The 22954-nt window shown below is 46.2% G+C and overlaps 1 protein-coding gene across 1 annotated transcript; it reads left to right on the top strand.

Annotated features, from left to right (window-relative positions):
* The first annotated feature begins 12453 nt into the window (after positions 1-12453).
* LOC136653547 (vomeronasal type-2 receptor 26-like) lies at positions 12454-21549 on the top strand. The gene is made up of 4 exons (XM_066630438.1): positions 12454-13251; positions 16265-16492; positions 17745-17871; positions 20648-21549. Exons 1-4 carry the CDS (start codon positions 12454-12456, stop codon positions 21547-21549), a joined length of 2055 nt encoding a protein of 684 aa, XP_066486535.1.
* Positions 21550-22954: the final 1405 nt, after the last annotated feature.

Genomic DNA, 22954 nt, shown 5'->3' on the forward strand with positions numbered 1-22954 from the left:
GTGATTGAACTGAACTGCTGGAACTGGAATTCTGGGAGCGCAGTGCAACCTACGGAATTGTGAAACGTGACATGGTATGGCACGCAGCGGACCCCCTCCAGAAACAGGAAGCAGAGCCAGCCATGCAGCAGTGGATGGCATGGAGACCGTGGTGCCGATAAGTCAGCAGAGGGTTAGGCTGTGGACAGGGAGAAGGAAGCGGTGGTAGGACTAGGGCCATAAGTGAGTGGACCAGGGGAGGGATTGGGGGTGGAGAGTAGGCAAGAGTTGAGGATCCTTCAGCAATTGAGCATGCTGGAAAGTACCTTCCCTCCCCTGTTAGATCCCTCCCAGATCAGAAATTAATTAATTAATTTCTGATCTGGGAGGGATCTAACAGGGGAGGGAAGGTACTTTCCAGCATGCTCAATTGCTGAGCAATTACTTGTTAATTAATTAATTAACAGTATTTATATACCTTATATAACCGCTTTTCAACTAAAAGTTCACAAAGCGGTTTACAGAGAAAAATCAAATAACTAAATGGCTCCCTGTCCCAAAAGGGCTCCCAATCTAAAAAGATACAAATGAATATCAGCAGACAGCCACTAGAACAGACAGTGCTGGGGTGAGGTGGGCCAGTTACTCTCCCCCTGCTAAAAAAAGGAGCACCTACTTGAAAAAGTGCCTCTTACCCAATTAGCAGGGGTTCATCTGAATGTTGTGGTTCTTGAAAGATAGAACCTTCTTTCAATTGTAAAAATCCCTACAGGGAATTAAATAGCCTGCCTATGTAAACCGCCTTGAATAAAGTCTTGAATAAAGACCAAGAAAGGCGGTATATAAATGCCTGTACTATTATTATTATTATTATTATTATTATTATTATTATTATTATTATTATTATTATTGTTGTTGTTGTTGTTGTTGTTGTTGTTGTTGTTGTTGTTGTTGTTGTTGTTATAAACCTCCTCAAGGAAGTATGTCCAAGGAGATCAATAGGCAGCCCTTGGTGATAAGTAAAACAAATATTTTTACTTACCTCCCATTTATCCTTATCCCCCCCTCACACAACTGGATGCAGGGTGCAGCTTTTTGGTGCAGCTTCAACTCCGCTGGTGGTCCAGGGATAGGATAGGACTATAAAAGGTGAAGCATCAATTATTTTCAAGAAGAATATCTGCTAAAATGGTGTTGTACACGTTAATCACAAAGGGCCCAATCCTATCCCACATTCCAGAGCTGGTGCAGCTGCAGTGCAGTCCTGAGGCAAAGGAACAAATGTTCCCTTACTTTGTGGTGGCAAAGCAAAAGCTCAAAGTGGAGCGAGCAAAAAGTGCATACAATTCTAAGACAGAGGCTCAAATCCAGTGTTGTTTCTCTGTTTCTTTTTCTCCATCATCCAGCTCCACCCATTTCTCCAAAGCATTTCATTGAACAACTCAGCGGGAGAAACCGTGTCATTCAATGATAAGGGAGAAATAGTAGCTGGATTTGATATCATGAGTGTGGTCATATTTCCCAACACCTCCTTCCATAAGGTGCAAATTGGACGGGTGGATCCTTGTGCTTCTGACGGGAAAACAGTCATCGTTGAAAAGAAAGACACTGTGTTGCACAGAAGTTTTAACCAGGTGTGGATTCAGCATATTCTTATGTCTCCATTAGTGAAATAGATCTATTACTACAATGCATATAATCTGTGAGGCTTTAGGGGACTGGGACAGATTAACAGCACAATCCTAACTGCTGCTGCAGTATGGAACACAGACAGGAAGACTGTGCTGTTCTGCCAGCCCTGAATGGCTCCCTTCACTGGTAAGTACCTGTGGCTCCCATCACTCTTAATTACCTGTGGCTCCCTTCACCCGTGGCTCCCTTCACTGGTAAGTACCTGTGGCTCCCTTCACCTGTAGCTCCCTTCACTCTTAAGTACCTGTGGCTCCCTTCACTCTTAATTACCTGTGGCTCCCTTCACCTGTGGCTCCCTTCACTGGTAAGTACCTGTGGCTCCCTTCACCTGTGGCTCCCTTCACTGGTAAGTACCTGTGGCTCCCTTCACCTGTGGCTCCCTTCACTCTTAAGTACCTGTGGCTCCCTTCACCTGTGGCTCCCTTCACTGGTAAGTACAGCAGGAAACAGCACAGGGGTTGGCGAAAGGCAGACCAGGGAGTGGATCAAGCCCAGGAGGGGCAGATCAGCGGAGAAGGCCTCTGCAATATCCTACCCCCCATCCTGGGCCTTGAAACCCAGCCCTGCACAGGGCTTTTTGGACTTGTGCCAGCAATTTTGCTAGTGTAATTCCAAGTAGCACCATTGAGCAGGCTGGGGCTCGACTCCAGGTGAGGGAACAAATGTCCCCTTATTCTGAAGAAACCACCAGCCTGCTCAATTCCAGTGCTGGTTACAGAATGGATCATGAAGCCCGGCTGTGCCAGCACTGGATAGGATTGCGTGTGAAGGGGTTAGAGGTGTTTAGTTTGGAGAGGAGAAGGTTAAGAGGTGACACAATCACCATCACAAAATATGAAGGCCTGTCATATCTGTAAATATCTGAGCGAGCTAATTTGTTCTTGATTACTCTAGAACAGGGGTCTCCAAACCCCGGCCCAGGATCCAAATGCGGCTTGCGGCCAGCCTTTATCCGGCACACAGCCAGCCTCTGATCCCCTGAGAGCCTCTGGCCCAGTTGACCAAACACAAATTAAGTAGTGCTTGTGGGGTGGGGGAATGGGGGTCCATTGAAGTGTGTGCTTTATTTCTTAGGCTGTGTTGGTGCTTGGAGAAATCCTGGGCATTTGAACCCATTCACTTATTCTTTCATCTAGGTTCCATCTCTAATGTATTATTATTTAAAATTGTTTTCCGGCCCTCGACACTGTACCAGATATTTGATGCAGCCCTTTGGGCCAAACTGTTTAGAGACTCCTGCTCTAGAGCAGGGGTGCTCAAACTTTCAACTTTAGGGACCCTGGACCTTTAAAATTGTGTAGGAGAGATAATTTCAGCAGGTGCAGCTTGTCATCTGTGGGATGACAAGTTGCACCTGCTGAAATTCTCTGTTCTATACACTTGTTAAAGGTCCAGCATCCCTAAAGTTGAAAGTTTGAGCACCCCTGCTCTAGAGGATAAGACCAGTGGTGTAACTAAGGGGGTCAGAGGGGTACACTACTACACCACACCTTTAGGGTTTGTCTTTGAGGCTTCTGAAAGGTGCTTCCAATTTTTGCTGAAAACTGGAAGTGCCTTTTGGAGACCCCAAGATACAATTTCAAGGTACCCAATGTATGAGTACATAGTGTATGGGGGGTTAGGGGGTATGGGGGTGTTTTTTGTGCCCCTTGGTGCCAGATGTCTTAGCTACACCACTGAGTAGAACCAGGACAAATGGGTTTAAAACACAACATAGGGGATTTTGGTGAAATATCAGGAAGAACTTCCTGATGTGACAAACTACTCAGCAGTGGAACAGTCTGCCTTGGAAGGGGATGGACACTCTCTCTCTCTCTCTCTCTCTCTCTCTCTCTCTCTCTCTCTCTCTCTCTCTCGTTGCAGGATAGCCATCTCCTGAGGTTGCTGTATTTCTGGACAGCCTGCTTTGGCCAGGTTTGGAGTCAGTGATCCTGTAGGATCTTTCCAACTCTATGATGCTATGAATCTATCTTAATATTTCTAGTGGGCCAGAAGTTTATTTCCCTGTACAAGCTGCCCCATATCAGACTCAATTCAGTGGCTTGTACCACAAAAATAAGAGCTGTGATACAGAATTGTGAGCTACCATTTAGCCATTCCTCTATATATGGGTTGAGTGACACACTGGGTAGTCATTTGGTTCCCTCTCTAGGTCACAGGCTTTCCTCTTCAGAATGATGAATGAGAAACACAATGTCTGCCATGTCCAGGAACATACAGGCAAAGATTTTGCTTGCAACATATCTCATAGTCCTCCGTAGCAGTTCATGACATTTCTTTGTAGCTTATCTGATGAACAAGAAGAGAGTCTTATTCTTGATATCTACTCTCTTCATGGTTCTGCTCAGGGGCTTCCCATCTCTGTCTGTTGTGATTCCTGCCAACCTGGTTTTCAGAAGAAAAGAAGGAAGGGGAGAAATTTTGCTGCTACGATTGCATTCCGTGTCCAGAAGGGAAGGTTTCAGTCCAGACGGGTAGGTGTCATGATACCCCAAATATTCCAGTGATAGGTTGTAATTAAACTATCAAAGTTATAGGATGAATGAATGCTTACATTGATGGATGAAAAGCAAAAGCATGACGAATTCTGTGAGGGCCTTCATCTTGATTCATGGAATTTTCTAATCTGCTTTCTTTTATCTGTTCAAGGAAACGTGAAGGAAAGAAAATCAGGTCCTGGCACCTTATATTTTGTAATAAAATATTTTGTAAAAAAAAAGTTTCAACACTATTAAGAACATCCATAAAACAGCAGTGAAATAATAATTATGATACTCTTACTACTATAGTTGACCCTCCTTATCTCCTGGGTTCGGCACCCACTGATTTCACTCAAGGCGGGTGCCAAGCCTTCATCTGGAAGGTCTCAGACCGCCTGGAAATGACCAAAAGCACCTTCTGGTCACGTCCAGAAGGTCCTGTGAGGCCGTTCCATGGATTTATAAAAATTGAATGAATGAATGAATGAATGAATGAATGAATGAATGCCATTATCTGCAAAAATCTGTATCAAGGGGAGTCCTGAAACAGACCCCTCCCCCCAGATACTGGGCCTACTGGATTCAAAATCATGAGCAGAATAGTACACAATCTTAAGTTGCCTTTTGAGGCAAGACCAGCTCCATATGGGAACCTGGCAGATAGAGGTTGATGTAAGCAATGACTCTCCCTCGGAAGGCAGCCATGGGAATGACCCTTATGAATGGACACTGTGAAAGGCCCTCTTTCTCTTTCAGACACAGCTGACTGTTCCCAGTGCCCAGAAGATCAATATCCCAACCAGGGCAGAGATGGCTGCATCCTCAAATTTACAACCTTTCTCTCATACGGAGAACCTTTAGGGATTGGTTTGGCCTCCCTTGCTGTGTCTCTTTCCCTGATCACAGCCTTGGTGCTGGGAATTTTTATTAAGCACAAAGAGACTCCCATCATCAAAGCCAACAACCGGGACATCACCTACGCCCTCCTTGTCTCCCTCCTTCTCTGCTTCCTTTCTCCTTTGCTGTTCCTTGGCTATCCTAGGAAGGTGACCTGCCTTCTCCGCCAACCATCATTCGGCATCATCTTCTCAGTGGCCGTTTCTTGTGTGTTGGCCAAAACCACCACTGTGGTTGTAGCTTTCATGGCCACCAAACCAGGGTCCAGCATGAAGAAGTGGGTGGGGAAAAGACTGTCCAATTCCATCATGCTTTCCTGCTCCCTGACTCAAACAGGCATTTGTGGGGTGTGGCTGGCAACCTCTCCCCCATTCTCGAATCTGGACATGCATTTGCTGCCTGGAGAGATGGTAGCAGAATGCAATGAAGGCGCCGTCATCATGTTTTATCTGGTCCTGGGCTACCTGGGACTTCTCTCCATCATCAGCTTCACGATCGCTTTCCTGGCCAGGAAGTTGCCAGGCAGTTTCAACGAAGCCAAGTTCATCACCTTCAGTATGTTGATCTTTTGCAGTGTGTGGCTGTGTTTTGTCCCCACTTACCTGAGCACCAAAGGGAAAGGCATGGTGGCTGTGGAGAGCTTTGCCATCCTAGCCTCCAGTACTGGCTTGCTGGGTTGTATCTTTTCCCCCAAATGCTACATCATCGTGCTGAGGCCTGAGCTGAACAACAGGAAGCAGCTAATAAGGAGAAAGGATTAAAGGATTCAAACTGGCATAGTTATTTCTTCTGTGATGTCTGTGGCTGGAAGACACTGTTCCTACCATTTTTGTAATGTTTGGACGTGCAGCCCTGGCCACTATCTGAAACTCTATTCCATTGGTCCTTTAAACCAGTGGCACCTATAGTAGCATTTCAGCTAGGAGGACAACCTGCTCTCCAAGCGGCAGCGAAGGACTAAAGAAGACTCCATTTTTTTCAAATCAGTCCAATGGATATGCTAAGTAAAATACACTTATGGATACCCCTGAGTTGTCCAAAAGTAATTTCAGAGTTTTCAGAATCAATCACATCTGTCTCTGGGATTTGGCAATCCAAAGTCATTCCAGGCCCCCTGCAACTGGTCAGCTTGGAAATCTGGACATTGCAAGCTTCATTTAGGCAGCACATGCGACTGTGAAATGTGCATAGGCAGTGTGCCTGTTCCTCACATACCTAAACATAAACTAAGGGTCATGCAGTGATGATGTTCCTGTAAGAACATAAGAACAGCCCCACTGGATCAGGCCATAGGCCCATCTAGTCCAGCTTCCTGTATCTCACAGCGGCCCACCAAATGTCCCAGGAAGCACACCAGATCACAAGAGACCTGCATCCTGGTGCCCTCCCTTGCATCTGGAATAGCCCATTTCTAAAATCAGGAGGTTGCGCATACACATCATGGCTTGTACCCCGTAATGGATTTTTCCTCCAGAAACTTGTCCAATCCCCTTTGTCTCCCCATCTGTCTCCCAGATGCACTCATCACCTGCACATTTAGGAAGTATCGCAAATGCCGGCCATTAGCTGGAGACGCACATTTTGAGAGACAATAGCCAAATATTTAAGTCAAACTTTTTTTCTTTTTTTAAAAGACCAATGGAATAAAGTTTGGGAAAGTGACCAGGGCTGCATATCCAATCATTACTGAGAAATTGCAATACATATCACTGATATGCCCCCCGTCTCCCAGTAGTTACCACAAGTGCTTTGCTTCCCATTCTTCTTGGGATTGGATCTGCCCACTGGTTCAGTGTTGCAAGCCAGTGACACTGATCGTGATACTTCCATTGCTGTGCATCTTCTGTCTGCTAGCATAAGGCTCTCCCACAGTTGATAGTCATAAAAACACACCTATGCTTCCCGTGTGCATGAACTTAACTTTGGGTTGATGATGTCACCAAGTTGCCTGATTGGACTTAACTTTGGGTTGATGATGTCACCAAGTTGCCTGGGCAGAGCCCACCTGGCATCTCCGTTCCGCCGCTTTACCTAGCTGGCTGCTCTGTGGCAAATGCCTGTGTCAATCTTGGAGGAGGGGTAGCTATTCCAGACAGGGTGCCCAATCCACATGGCTGTGTGGGAATGGCGCTTTTACAACAATGGACAGAGGTTGCTTGCCAGCAGTTTTGAGTCTGCTGAAGTGGAACGAGAGCGTCTGTGTCCAAAAATACAGAACAAAAATGGACCAAAAAAGAAGAAAGTGCGAGAAGGGAAGAGCATTTGTCACAGTGGAGTACAGAGAAATTTTTCATGAGGTTCTCAGGAGTTACTCCAAAGACCTAAAGACAAGCAATTTAGCAGAGACTTTGGGACCCGATTCTCCTTTGGTTGCAGTCCGATCAAAGCCAACAATCAACTAGCCTGAATGACACACAGGCACGCCCTGACACCCGTGGGAGTTCCGTTTCGAAACCCCCTGCAGTTAGGTGAAACCATGGTGTCAAGCAAGGGGAAGACTTCTAGCAATCACCCGCTGATCAAGGGCAGTGATGCCTAGCAAGCTCACTCCCTTCCCATCCCCCACTCTTCCAATGGTTTGAATGTGCAACTTGGTGGGACACGACTTAGTAAATCTAGTCTGCTGCCACCAGCCTGAGAGATCTAGTTCCCAGAGGGGTTCCCTGGGCAAAACCCTACCCCCAGAATGGTATTTAGGGTTGTTAAAATGCCCTCACTCTGAGAGTAGTACTTGCAGAGCAGGGAGGCTGGCAAACCCACTGATCCCGGAACACTCAGAGGTGTAAAGCAAAAAGGGTTTTATTAATAGGTGGGTTGTAAATAGTCTTGGTTTCTTGCAGAAAAGAAAAGAAAAAAAAAAAAAACATCCCCTGAATGGTGCTGGCTCTGCAGGAAAGCCTCACACATGCAGGTCCTGCTGGACTTTACTGAGGGCCTGGATCCCAACTCAGCCTAGCCTGAGCTGAGAGGACCAAAAGCTCCCAATGTCTGCAAGGGGAGGACAGACCAACTGAACAGAACCCAATGCCCCTGGCTGGCACTTGGATCCTTTCTATGTCCCTGGGGCTCTCTCCAACAGCCTTCCACTCTGATCCCCAGAGTGTGGACTCTCCATGTCTTGTCCAGTCAGAAGAGCACAGACAAGCGAGGGACAACGTCTCCTCCAGCTTGGTGACATTCTCTCTCGCACCACCCACTGGCTCTCTGCTTGGCTGCCCCCTTGACATGAAACCCCCCAGAATTTGGGGGGTGGGAAAATCCTTCACAATGAAATGCAGCTGTACAACTATTTCATCACATGCGGATACCAGGGAACACCCACCCTCCAGAGGCGAGGGGAGTTTTGCTGGTCTTCTCAGTCCAGCAGAGGTCACACACATCCACTTGTGGCATCTGCCAGGCTCAGAATGACAATCAGAGGTTAAAAAAAGTCACTTCTAGACTTTTTGAAAAACCAGAAGTGACATTTTAAATTCCTTATAAGGCATTAGGAAGCCTCAGTGACCCAAAGAGACCTTTTACCTCTAATTGGCATTCTGAGCCTGGCAGAGGTTGCAGGAGGATGTGAATAGCCTCTTCTGGGCTCAGAAGTCTCCCTGGAGGTGAGGGAAGCAGGCCCTGTCTGCACACTGTCCCGTGTGAGAAGGGCAATCAGAGATGTTAGTTCTACTAAAGGGACATCATTGGGAGGATAAGGTGTATGTGTTGGGAACATGTCGGCTGTGAGTGGAGAATCCATGTCTGTATTCCAGGCCTGATTCATAAGCAAGAAACCAGGCTCTGCCAATACAAAGGCAAAACCCATTCTCACAAACGCATGACTGTTAGCAAGTAACATGCAGGTCACCCATCAATGAACCCACAAAGTCTCGGCCAGGGTTCGAAAGGAGATCCTTATTACAGCCGCAGGATCTCCTGGTCCCCAAGACCTGGTGTTTCTTTTGTAACTGGTGTAAGATTATGGGCCCCTGGGGACATCTTTTACCCATCCCACATAAGTGAACTTTTGTGCTGAAAATGATATGCAAATATTCCTAATAATAAACCCCAAATTTCTATCACCTTCTTTCACACCTTCTCAGTCTTCCTGTTCTTTTTCCTCTCTGACTTGGGTGGGGGAGCAAGGGAGACAAGAGTACTGTGACCCCTTCCCTGAAACCTGCTGCCTATGGCCCCAGTGGAGTGAATCTTACGAAGGGAAGAAAGAGGACCAAGTGTATCATTGCCAGAGCTAGCCTAACAAGGACTTCTTTGATTTGCCTGTAGGGCTTAGTTCTTCTGTTGCAGTGTGTTGTCTGGGGTCACCCTGAACCAGGGTTGGGAACTCAGCTCAGATGACTTGGACTCGAGTCACAAAAATGCGCGTCTTTCACCGCTATGGACTTGTGAGTCGGGCGTGTGGAAGACTCGGAAAAAGACTAGAGTCAGGGTCCCCCTGACTCAGCACTTGTCCCCACACATGCTGATTCGAGTCTGCCTGTGTCTGGGTGTGTTTGCTTACTATTTTTGTGGCATGAAAAACCTCGGGGGGGGGGCCATCATTCCGACCAGGTCAGTAGCAGGGAGATTCCAGCCACGAGGCAGGAAAGGGTTAATGCATCTGGGCAGGAAGGGGGAGGTGGAAGCGAGCTCATTTGCCCAGGATAGGAAGGAAGGAATCCATGATCATTGGATGCAGGATGGAAGGGCAGGAGGAGGAGCCCAAGCAGGTTCTTAGCTTAGGATTGACTGGAGGGGAAGCAGGGTGGAGGTGGTTTGTAGCAAACATGATTCCCAACCCGTGGCTTCTATGGGCTCCATTGTTATTTAGGAGGGGGAAGCTTCATTGGATCACTGACTGTGTTGGGACTACTTATGAGTAGAGTTGCAATGGATTGGGTCGTCCTGGTAAGCCTGGCAGCTGCCGTATGTGACCTTCCTCCCTCTTGCCGCTTCTATTACTGCTGTTTCACAGTTTGTCTCACCCCCTCCCACCCCATTTACAGATGGGTGGGACAGCAGGGGAGTATTACAGGAGATCTCCAACACACACACGCACACCAGCAGCAGCCTCATTTTTTCCACGGCGGGCTTTTTAAAAGCGGCGGGGCAACTCGAGTTCTTTAGAGTCATGAGAGGGTGACTCTGCGACTCTTCAAGTCGAGTGGCGGGAGGGCGGTGACTCTAGACTCGAGTCGAGTCAAGCTGCATCGGACCTTCCCATCCCTGTCCTGAACCCACCTCACTTCTAGCGCATGGAGAGCAGCAATCAGACCTGAAACGTATCACTGCTACTGTGAGTGCCGTTCAGAGACAAAATGTCGCAGTGGTAATTATTTTCCTAGCAATTATCCAAGCTAATTGCACACTCCAGCAGCTTTCTTTAGGAAAGTCAGAAAAAAGGATTCACAAGTCAGAGATTAGTTATAAAGCTCTCCACTGGCCATGCTCAGTGCAGGGCTGAGTGAAATGAGGCAGGGAGAGGTCCGTTGGTTTGAGCCATGATAGTTTCTCTCTTCCATTGTCCGGTTTGGTTGCCATTCAAGGCGTGCTTTTCTGATCTTATGAATGCTAAAGATAACACTGACATGCCTGTCTTGGCCTAGTATATGGGCAGAACTGGCAGCCATCCATTGTTGCTTGCTTAAATGCCTATGACGAAGCTGCCGATGGGCACGGCAGTGTCTGTACCTGGAGAGAAACTTTGCCAACAGGCGATGGTATCTGCATTGCTACTAATTCTGCTGGCCCACATGGTGTGCAAGGTACATGCTACAAAATGTCCCAGGAACAATCCCCTCCCTGTTCCACATGAATGGTATCAGTCTGGGGACCTCCTGATTGGCGGGATCACTTCTCAGATCCTTTACTTTTTCCCCACAGTTGCCTTCAAGAACTCCCCATCTCAGGAGCTGGGTTTGGATGTCCCAATGTAAGGAACTCATGTTCATTTTTTTTTTTCTTCCTTCCCATGACGTGTGAACTTGGAAGCCTCAGATGGAGTCGTTCAGGATATATGCTCTTACAGAAGCTGGAGGTTGGCTTCACACAATAGCACTGCTTTTCCAAAATAGTCCAAGCTTTAAGAGTCACTTGCTTTTTCATTTGGTTTACAGCATATCTTGATTTTCTCCTCCCATAATAAAAAGTTTGTGTTTGTTTTTTTCCCCAGTTTTGAAAGAACACATTCTTAAGGTTACAGATGTTAATGGCAGCATTAAAACCAGGTTTTTCTTTCTGCTATGGGAGGATTTGAGTGATGATTTTTATATGATGGTTTCTGTGAGTATTATTTAAGTGATGCATTACAAAATGTGTAGGATATCAAATGTAGAAAAATGAGAGAACAGCTGCATGAATGTGAAATTCTGGCTAAGTTGTTCACAAATACTTATAGGAAGATGGGGGTGGGGAGAAAAAGGATTGGCTGGATGGATCAAATTGTTCCTAAAGTTTACACAGGATTTCCTTGCTGTGCCTTATATATGATGCCTTCATTACTTTCTGCAGGCTTTACCAATACCTGAATGCACATCATTGTGCACGTATATTAATTACATTGTACATCTGAAATGACCATGTTTCTGTCTGTCTCCTTGTGCTCTTTGCTCTGCTAGGAGTTCCAGCTCATTTTTTGATAATTTTTGTGCCTTCAATACCTTCTTCTCAGTCACATGTTTCTCCTTCAGCCTGATGACAACTGATGCTGTTTGTATGAGTTCCTTCCTTGATCAAATTCAAAGTGTTGTAGTACTGTGAGCAAAAACATGCACTTCAGAGTACATTTGTGAGAGGGTGTTTTCACTGTTTTCACAGTGCGCTGACAAAGTTCTACCAGCACATCAGGGCCTTGGCATTTGCTGTCAGAGAGATCAATGGGAATCCCAAGATCCTGCCGAATGTCACTCTCGGATTCCACATCTGTGACAGCTACTATGATGAGAAACTGACCTATCGCACTACCCTAGATCTTCTCTTCAAATCACAGAGATTTGTACCCAACTACAGATGTGGGACCCCCCAGAACCTGAGAGCTGTCATTGGAGGAATGGGCTCCGATATTTCTGTCTGCATGGCAGACATCTTAAGTCTCTACAAGATACCACAGGTAAGATCCATACATGGAAGAGTGGGGATATACAAAAGACTTATGCAACACAATCTAACCTTCTGAGACACTACATCAATTGCACCATTTTTTCCTCATTGCTGGTTAAACAATCCATGACCTTCATATTGATAAATTGGACGTGGAATTTGTATTCCGGTTTTTACCATGTCTAGTATTTGTTGCACTAAAAACCATTCACTTATAGATGTACTTAGATATATCTCCGATCCATTTCTGTACATTTCCTTGTAGCTCACTTATGGCTCATTTGCCCCAGAGGAGCGAGATTCAATGCAGGTCCCTTCTTTTTACCGAATGGTCCCAAACGAAGCCCATCAGTACAAGGGGATTATCCAATTACTTCAGCATTTTGGATGGACGTGGGTCGGACTCTTTGTTGTGGATGATGACAGTGGGGACCGTTTCTTACAAGCCATGGAGCCACTGTTTTCCCAGCATGGGATTTGCTCAGCTTTCACAGAACGAATCCACAAACAAGCTCAATTAATTGACCCTCAAAATCTGGGTGGCACGACCTCAAAAATTTATCTGCTGATCATGGGTAGGAAAGCAAACACATTTGTCATTTATGGAGAAAGTCTGACCATTTCATGGCTGAGTGGTTTAATGGCCATTGTAGAATTTGAATATGAGGAGAGCATAACCCTTGGAAAGGTGTGGATTATGACAGCACAGATTGATTTTGCAGCAACAGAAATCACGCTTAAGAATCTTCAGCTGTTCAAAAGCACAATTTCCTTCACGATTCATTCAGCTGAACCTCCAGGATTCCAGACCCATCTTCAGAAAATACACCCTCACCAGGATCAAACGGATGGTTTCCTCAAGGTCTTCTGGGGGCAAGCTTTCGTGTGTTCATTTTCAAGTCCTGCTGCATCGGGCCAGGTTGGTGAATCCTGCACTGGGGAGGAGAGACTGGAGAACCTCCCTGAGACTGTTTTTGAAATGCGCATGACTGGCCACAGCTACAGTATCTACAGTGCTGTCTATGCAGTGGCACATGCTTTACATGCCATGTACTCATCTAGAACGCATCGCAGATCCATGGCCGGAGATAAACGAGGTGACTTTCAAGACCTCCAATCCTGGCAGGTAATTTTTCACCAGTGAGGTATGCAGATTGTGCTATTAGTGTGATGGCGAATACCTTGGTGACTGCTTGACTTGCTGTTCCACATTCTTTGCAGTTGTTCTTCTATCTGACAATGTGCAACATTGGTTTCCAACTGTGCCACATAGTGCTCCAGAGTACCACAGCACACTCACAGGTGCGTCCTGGGACCTCTTCTTCCTGGATCACTGGGCTGAAATGTATTGATAGTTGTGAGATCTGGTGCAATCTCAGATAAATGAGGCAGGAAGAACAGGCTGTGAAGTGCCCTTGTGAGTGTGAAAGGCACCGAAACCACAGTGGGTTTGGGAACCACTGGTGTAGACAAATATTTAAGCACATGGAAGTTTGTCCGTGTGTGCTCCCAATCCTTGCCCATCCTGATTCATGAAAACATCCCCGGGGGCTGGTTGATTAGGAACACAGTATCTGGTGAATTGGTTTTCACATAAATCTTTCACTGAAAGAGGGTTCACTTCACCCATTTTGGAGATTAAAACATTGTAAGTCTTCAATTCTAGCACTGCAAAACTAAAGGCTAATTCCTCATCAAAGTGACTGTAACACCAAGGAAAGGGTCTTTGAGAACATAAGAAGAGCCCTGCTGGATCAAGCCCAGGGCACATCAAGTGCACTTTCCTGTATCTCAAAGTGGCCCACCAGATGCTTCAGGGAGCACACACAAGACCACAAGATACTTGCATCTCACTGCCACCTCCCTGCATCTATTTACACTCACACACCCCAGTGAAGACAGCAGATTGCAACTGGGTTTAGCTTGTGTTACTTTATTAAACACAGTGACCAATTTTTAATGCATGAGACCTACTGGATATCCCTTCTCTCCTTCACCAGTCTGGGGTAGGCAAAAAAAAGAACAGCCACCCACGGCCAATTCGGATGACAAAAAAAAAAATTCCTACCAGGTCCTCATAATGAGCGACCAGCTAATCTAAGACTGTACATACTCATCATGGTTTGTAACCTTCAGAAATCTGTCCAATCCTGTTTTAAAGGCATCTAGGCTGGATGCCATCACCACATCCTGTGGCAGGGAGTTCCACATACAAATTACAGGTCCAGCCTATTTATACACGGATTTGACACAACACGAATGACCCCCTGCAAATGAGAAGGAATGTGCTGATCCCTGGAGAAGGGGATTTAAAGGGATTTTAAATCCCTTTAAAATCAGTTTTAAAAACTGAAGGGTCCTTTAACAACAGCCTTCTTAAAGAGAGAGAGAGAGAGAGAGAGAGAGGGCAGCTGGCTGACAATCCATCAATCCTTCTCTCTCCAGGGGACCCCTCCCTTCCCCCTGAGCACGTGAAAGAAAGGTGATAACTTTGTATTGGTGAAGGGAGGGACTGAGTGAAGTGCTTGGAGGACGACTGATTGATGGATTGTCTTCTTAATGACTCTTATCTTCAAAAGGTCAGCAAGGCTATTTTTAAATCACTGGAGCAAAGAAACTTTGTTTTTTTAGATTGATTTGCTATAGTGTGTTTTTTGCCATCCAGGTGAGTGCTTGGAATGGAACCCATGCGAATAATTAGTCTCATCCTGTACATACTGGGTAAAGAAATATTCTATTTTGTATGTGCTGACATTCAATTTTAGTGGGTGTCCCCTGGTTCTAGTGTTGTGTGAGAAAGAAAAGAGCATCCCTCTATCCACTCTATCCATCCCCTGCAAAATTTTGTATGTCTCAATCATGTCCCCCTCCCCGCCAGGAGCCTCTTTTCTAGACTGAAAAGCCCCAAACGCTGTAGCCCTTCCTCATAAGGGACATGTCCCAGCCCAGTAATCATTTTGGTCACTCACTTCTGCAGCTTTTCTAGTCCTTTTTAAGGACTAGGTCCTTAAGCTAAGTCCTTTTTAAGATGTGGGGACCAGAACTGAACACAATATTCTAGGTGCAACTGATTAAAACTACAATTAAAAAGCGAATCTAAAAGAATGCCTATAGAGGCTAATTTGGATACACAATACTCATACCAAGCGGATTGAAAAGAATCCATAAGAGAATGAGCAAGAAGGGGATCAGGGACAGTCTTAAAAAAAAGGCGTAACTAAAATTTAAAAGTGAATTTCCAAGCCCATGTTGAAGGGAGATGTACACCCAGCTCAGGAAACAAAGTAGACAATTTGATATAATTAGAGACCCCAAGGATCCATGTATAAAAGGAGGCGGCCAACTGATCGACTTTATTTGACATGGCATGAATCCAGATAGGAACCCCGTAAAGCAGGCGACTAACCATTTTAGTATTAAAAATACGAAGTGCAGCCGGGACATACCGATTCCCGGCTGTATGATGAAATTTAGTTATCGTACCAATTAGATGTGAAGAAGAAGCGATTATGGAGTTCCTGTGACTAGACCACTTAAGTTGAAAATGTAAAAAAATGCCAAGATATTTAGAAGTGTTGACTTGTTCAATAGGCCTATTATTGATTACCCAATGAAGGGGCCTCCAGGATTTGGAAAAAAAAAACAAACCATAATTTTGGTTTTTTCCTCATTAATAAATAGATTGTTACATAAACAATAAGATTGAAATAGCACAAGAAAGCGTCTGAGACCCGAGCTGGAAACTGACAGAAGGGCAGCATCGTCAGCATATAATAGAACGGGAACAGGCATTTTGTTCAAATAAGGGGCTGACTTCTCAGCTGTAGACAAATGAGCACGAAGATCAGCTAAAAAAAGATTAAACAAAAACGGAGCTAAAATGCAACCTTGTCTAACCCCTTTAGTGACTGGTATCTTCCCTGTTAGCGAGCCATTACAATATCATTACAATATTAGCAGTCTTACTCTCAATCCCCTTTGATCCCTAGCATGGAATTGACCTTCTTCACTGCCACCCCACATCATGACAAGATCTTTGAGATCTTGAGAAAGAAAGTCAAAGGTAATTCCTTTATTTATTCCTTTATTTATCACTTATTATATGCCATAATTCCTTTATTTATTCATATTTTAAACAGCTGCACCCATTTATTCAAGGCATTTCATTCAACAACTCTGTTGGAGAAAAAGTCTCATTTAATGATCAGAGGGAAATGGTAGCCGGGTTTGATATCATGGGTGTCGTCATATTTCCAAACTCCTCCCTCCACAAGGTGAAAGTTGGACAGCTGGATCCCCATGCAGGTGAAAGGAGAACATTCACCATTCATGAGGATAACATGGCATGGCAAAGAAGCTTGAACCAGGTATGGATTGTAGAGTACTGTAAGAAGAGCCCCGCTGGATCAGGCCAGAGGCCCATCTGGTCCAGCTTCCTGTATCTCACAGTGGCCCACCAAATGCTTCAGGGAGCACAAAAGACAACAAGACGTCACCTGTGTCCTGGCACTCTCCCCTGCATCTGGCACTCAGATACAGCCTGCCTCTAAAGTCAGGAGTTTGCACATACCTGCCATGACTTGTAGCCTGTGATTGACTTTTCCTCCAGAAATTTGTCCAATCTCCTCTTAAAGGCATCTAGGCAAGATGCCATGGGGTACTATGGGGTGTGACTTCATTATTGCAGGGGATGTATTTTAGTAATGAAGATCAGCACAGCATTCTAGTGGGCCAGAAGATCTGTGCCCTGAATTGGGCTCTTTGTAATCATATCAGCACCAAGTATCATATTTAAAAACGAAAGAGAGACATGACATGAAATTATGAGCTATTATTTCATCCTCCTTGTTTCTATGAATTGAGGAACGCAGCTCAGTGGTCTTTTTCCCCACAAGGTCACACCCCAACAACCCAATCCTATTGGGCTGCCCCACTGGTGGAATGAGTGTTCCGCAAGTGCTAACTGCCATGTGGCACTTGTAAGAGATGCTTTGGCTGCGTGTGAAGTCATGCGCTGCCAGATAGTTTGAGGGAAGGCCAGAGCCTTCTCATGTTCACTGGTAGATCCTCCGGGACCTGCTGTGGCAGGTAAAATGACAGCGGAAGTGGGACTGTGTGGGGGAGGGCAGAATGGGAGCAGGGGAGGGCGGAATGAGGTGTTGAGGTGGGCAAGGGAGGGCAGAATAGGGATACGTTGGGGTAGATCATGACCGTGAAGAGGCAGGTTTGGTGACAACGGTGTTGGTCCACACTGACTTGTGCCTGCAAATTTGATTGGGCAAATCTGGGTAGATTCCTCCATATTATGGAAGATTACCACTCAGTAAGAGAACACATGTTTCCATTCCCAGAGTAGATCACTGCAACTACCCTACCTCTTCGCAGGATGCAGTAGTAGCCATTCGGTGTTGCACATAAGTGGGGAGGAGAAAGAACAGGATTGGGCTGAAAGTGACTAAAGGCAAATGTTAAAGCTGCCATACCCAGGAAAGTCCAGGCGGAAAGGTTGCATCCAATATATTTTAAATTCTTCAGTGTTGACTGACCATTTATCTCACCTGAAGGACAATAAAATGTCAACTGGCCCCAGTCCCCAACTCTCTCCACGGTTCTGTGCAGGTGCTCCCCATCTCGGTCTGTAGTGATTCCTGCCAGCCTGGTTCTCAGAAGAAAAAGAAGGAAGGGGAGAAATTTTGCTGCTACGATTGTATTCCGTGTCCAGAAGGGAAGATCTCCACCTGGACAGGTAGGAGACATGGTGCACCAAAAAGCTTACAGGTTCATAGACATGACTATATGTGAAGTGATAACCTGGCACCATTTAGAACACATCCTTTTATATGTGCAGATATATCTGTCTGTTGTGACTCCGAATGTTTCTTGCCTCCATTATTTATGCATCTGTGGATATACAGGTCAGACCTTGGTATCTGCAGAGAACCATGGAATCCAAAATCCAGGTATACTGGGGACCCAGTTTCAATTTCTTAAAACTGAAACAAGTGCAAAAATTGTGTTTCCTACCTTTGCATAGCAAAACTGTGTGTTTTCCAAGCCTCTCTGGACTAAAGATGCTCTTCCAGGTCTCACAGCAGTGGTATAAACCGCATTCAGCCACTAAAGGTGCTGAACGTAATGCAATGGAATAGAATAATTTCATTACATTCAGCATCTCCTGTGGCCGAATGTGGTATATCCCGATCACCCCATTAAAGAGGTGGTCGGAGTTTGTTTGGCCCTGGCCAGGACACTCTGAGAGTCCAGCCCCTCCCCAAGGGGGAGGTGAAGGGGGCTGGGTCATGCAGCCACGGCAGACCTTTCAAAAGGGGACGAGACCCAGCCCTCTTCCTCCTTGTGCATGTGGGCACCGTGGGAATACCCACCCACCCGCCCTAGAGGCAGTCTGAGTTTAACTGGTCGCCGTTTGGGGCCGAGTAGGAATTTTTTGCTGCCTGCCAAGATTGGCCGAGGGGCAGGCAGTTTTTTTGCCTACCCCAGACTGTTATGGGCCTGGGGGTTACACCCCCCCCCCTGTTTGCAAGCAGCCATTGGTCACTTTAAGAGGGATGGTGGTGCGGGTTAGGAGGCGTGAATGGGACTTTGGCATGCACCTTCAGGCGGCATAGGCAGGGCAGAACCCTATTTCAGTCCTCAGGGGCTTGGCGGCACGAGGAAGTGGACGGGGCCCTGGCTGGGACCCTGGCCGGGACCGCGGGGCACACCTCAGAGGCTCAGCGGCTCGAGGTGGCACAGTCTGCAGTCCGGCTGCCTTCCCCTTAAGGGATAGACATGGATGAGACGCGCCGTCCCAGCAGCGGGGCGCGACTCGGAGTCGGGTGCATGCCCAACTGGGGGCAGAGGTTTCTGGTACCACCCAGAGGTCCCTCCCCGCACCACAGGGGCTTTTGCTGCCTCGGATGCTGCAGGTCTCAGCCTCTGCTTCTCTTGGTAACATGAAATAAAGTTGCCCTTTCTCCCATATCTGTTGTCTCGAGTGTTCATTGGACAGTGCGGAAACAAACATTGAGAGACCTGGAGGTGCTGCATTATTGCTAATTTTAGACCTGAGAGGCTTGGAAATGGCGCAGTTTTGCTGCAAGAAAGGGGGAAACCCAATTTTTCTGGTGCTCTCCATAAAGAACTATTTAAACTGGGACTCTGGCATCATGCAGTGGATCACAAGATGAACATGAGTCAGCAGGTGTGATGAGGCTGCAAAGAAGGAGAATGCAATTTTAGCCTGCATTGGTAGAAGCTGCATTAGTTTCCCAGTTGCGAGAAGTTGTGGTTCTGCTTTACCCTGCATTGGTCAGATGTCACTCCAGGGCACCACACTTTAAGAAAGAGGCAACCAAACTGGAGCAGGTTCAGAAGACCTGGATGAAGGTTCAGAAGACCGTGAGCATGATCAGAGGGCTGGAAAACAAGCCCTACGAGAAAAGGTTGAGGGAATTTGGTATGTTCAGCCTGGAGAAGGCTAAGAGGGGATATGACAGCACTCTTCAAACACCTGAAGGGCTGTCATCTGAAAGTAGAAGTAGAACAAACAGGTACAAATGGCAGTAGAAGATATTCTGATGGGATATCAGGGGAAAAAAATTCCTGATTGAAAAGAATTGGTGGTGCAGATTACCAAGAGAGATAGTGGACTCTCCCTCACTGGAGATCTTTGAGCAGAGGCTTGACAAGCACCTGTTGGAGATGCTCTAGGAGGAGTTACAGGCAGGAGGTCTGGTCTAGAGGGCAGAGCCTCCGTTTGCCTGAAGATAACAGCTGAAGGTCGCCAGTTCGAGGCCACCGGCACTGTGAACGGCGAGACCTTGAAGCAGCTGACAAGCCGAGCCGAGTTTTTCCATCTGCTCTTTGGCCGTCCTTCAAGTGAGATATGAAGGATTGTCAGCTTGCGTGGGAGGAAACTGAAGGCCAGAACATGATACCAGATCATAAAAGGATCCATCTGAAATGTTGTAGTTCTTGAAAGGCAGAACCTTCGTCAATTGTAAAAATCCCTATAGGGATTTAGTATAGCCTGCCTGTGTAAACCGCCTTGAAATAAAGTCTGAGGAGAAATCTGAAGACCATTAAAGGCGGTATATAAATACATGTATTATTATTTTATTTTTATTATTTATCTACTGTAGGCAGGGGGTTGGACCAGATGACCTAACAGGCCCTTCCAACTCTATGATTCTATAATTTTATGATCTGCGTTGACTCAAATCCGCAAATGCTGGATCTGCAGATGCTGGTGTTGGGCAATGTATTTTGTTTAATTATATTTGAACTTGAAAATCTTTTCATCACTATTGAGAACGAACATAAAAGAGAAGTCATTTCATGAGTATGTCACTCTTATTAGTAATAAGATAGGTTCAATAATCCTAAGATGCGTTTTTAGGCAGGCCGCACTCCAAAAGGGGACGAGGCAGGCAGAGTTTGACATAAACAGTGATTCCGACTCAGAAGGCACCCAAGGAAATTCCCACGAGTTAACACTATGATGGGTCTTCTTTCTCTTTCAGACATACCTGACTGTTTCCAGTGCCCAGAAGATCACTATCCAAACCAGGACAGAGATGAATGCATCCCCAAAGTTATAACCTTTCTCTCCTTTGAAGAACCTTTAGGGATCGGTTTAGCCTCCCTTGCTGGGTCTCTTTCTCTGATCACAGCCTTGGTGCTGGGAATTTTTATCAAGCACAAAGAATCCCCCATTGTCAGAGCCAACAACCGGGACATCACCTACGCCCTCCTTGTCTCCCTCCTGCTCTGCTTCCTTTCCTCTTTGCTGTTTCTTGGCTACCCTGGGAAAGCAACCTGCCTTCTCCGGCAATCTGTTTTTGGCATCATCTTCTCGGTGGCCGTATCCTGTGTGTTGGCCAAAACCATCACTGTGGTTGTCGCTTTCATGGCCACCAAACCAGGGTCCAGCATGAGGAGGTGGGTGGGGAAAAAACTGGCCTACTCCATTGTCCTTTCCTGCTCTCTTATGCAAGGAGGCATTTGTGGGGTGTGGCTGGCAACCTCTCCCCCATTCCCAGATTTAGACATGCAGTCACTGACTATGGAGATCACAGCAGAATGCAATGAAGGGTCTGTAACAATGTTTTATGTTGTTCTGAGCTATCTGGGACTTCTCTCCATCATCAGCTTCATGGTGGCTTTCCTGGCCAGGAAGTTGCCAGACAGTTTCAATGAAGCCAAGTTCATCACTTTCAGTATGTTGATCTTTTGCAGTGTGTGGCTATGTTTTGTCCCCACTTACCTGAGCACCAAAGGGAAGTACATGGTGGCTGTGGAGAGCTTCTCCATCCTGGCCTCCAGCGCTGGCTTGCTGGGTTGTATCTTCTCCCCCAAATGCTACATCATTGTGTTGAGGCCTGAACTGAACAACAGGAAAAAGCTAGTAAGGCGAAACAATTAAAGTATCAAGTTAGCATAGGCATTTCTTTTGTGAAGTCTGTGGCTGGAAGACAAGGCTCATAGTTGTCTGTTTCCAACCTAGGCTACCCTATTTTTCCGATCAGTCCAATATGCACATGTTTTAGTCTATTTGTAAATAGAGCAGGCTGCTTGAAGTGTTCCTCAATAATGCTAAGCTCCCCTTAGCTACATACGAGCTGAGACAATGAGTTGAAGAAGCACCCCTTCTAGGAGTTTGCTGAATCCAGCTCATTGCTTAGGTTTCGAAAGTGAACTGGAGAAGACGAAGGACAGTTCAAATGCTCCTCTTGTACAACTCAACTGAACATAAAATTAAGTGCTGGAATAATCGGCTGAGAAGAGGTGCCAGACTTGGAGAAAAAAGGCACGTTTTGTGTTCTTAGTTGGTGGGGTCTTCTCTGATGTGTGGAACTAACTTGTGATGTTGGTCTGCACTCTGCCTTTCCCACTTCTTGGATTGGAGAAGAAGAGCAGGACCGAGAAGAAAAGGAAGTGTGGAGGCCAGGAAGGAGGTGGTTTGAATGTTCCTATTCTTTCAATAACAGTCTCTTTTCTAGGGGTTTTGTGCTGGTGTTTCTTTTGAAACTTGTGTTAGAGTGTGAGCCCTTTGGAGACAGGGCCCTATTAATTTTATCATAATCCTACATCACGGTCTCTGTGTCAGGAACACGTTCTTCAACACGAAGCCCCAACATAGAGTCTCTTGGAGACACCCACGATCAAAGCACTGGCACCAGCTCAACCTGATTCTCACCAGACGCTCCAGCCTTCCCAGCACCAAGATCACACGCAGCTATCAGAGTGCTGCCTGTGACACTGACCACTCCCTGGTGTGCAGCAGAGTGAAACTGCAAACAAAGCAACTGTATCACACGAGAAAGGAAGGAAGACTTCACATTGGCACCAGCAAGACCCAGGATCAGGGAAAAGTGGAGGAATTTACACAAGCGCTTGAGGAAATTCTTCCAGGCCCGGCTGATGCAAATGCATCCAACAGATGGGAACATTTCAAGAATGCTGTTTACAACACCACCTTGTCCATATTCGGCAAGAAGACCAACAAGACGGCAGACTGGTTTGAATCCCACTCTGAGGAGTTGACACCAGTCATTGAGGAAAAGAGGAGAGCTCAAGCAGCATACAAGGCCTGTCTCAGTGAGCACAACCTGCAGGTCCTCTGAGCTGCTCGCAACAAAGTCCAGCAAACTGCCAGGAGATGTACTAACGACTACTGGTTCCAACTCTGTTCCCAGATATAGATAGCAGCTGACACAGGCAACATCAAGGGGATGTATGACGGTATCAAGCAGGCCCTAGGTCCAACACAGAAGAAAATTGCCCCTCTGAAGTCTGCCACAGGCGAGGTCATCCAGGATCGGGCTCAG

This window comes from Tiliqua scincoides, chromosome 5 (genome assembly GCF_035046505.1).
Source record: "Tiliqua scincoides isolate rTilSci1 chromosome 5, rTilSci1.hap2, whole genome shotgun sequence".
In the NCBI taxonomy this organism is placed as follows: domain Eukaryota; kingdom Metazoa; phylum Chordata; class Lepidosauria; order Squamata; family Scincidae; genus Tiliqua; species Tiliqua scincoides.

Coding starts and splice junctions, on each gene's coding strand:
- LOC136653547 (XM_066630438.1), top strand. CDS start 12,454: ATGGTCCCAAACGAAGCCCATCAGTACAAGGGGATTATCCAATTACTT. Junction 16,493..17,744: donor GGCAAAGAAGCTTGAACCAG/GTATGGATTGTA, acceptor GGTTCTGTGCAG/GTGCTCCCCATCTCGGTCTG. Junction 17,872..20,647: donor GAAGATCTCCACCTGGACAG/GTAGGAGACATG, acceptor TTTCTCTTTCAG/ACATACCTGACTGTTTCCAG.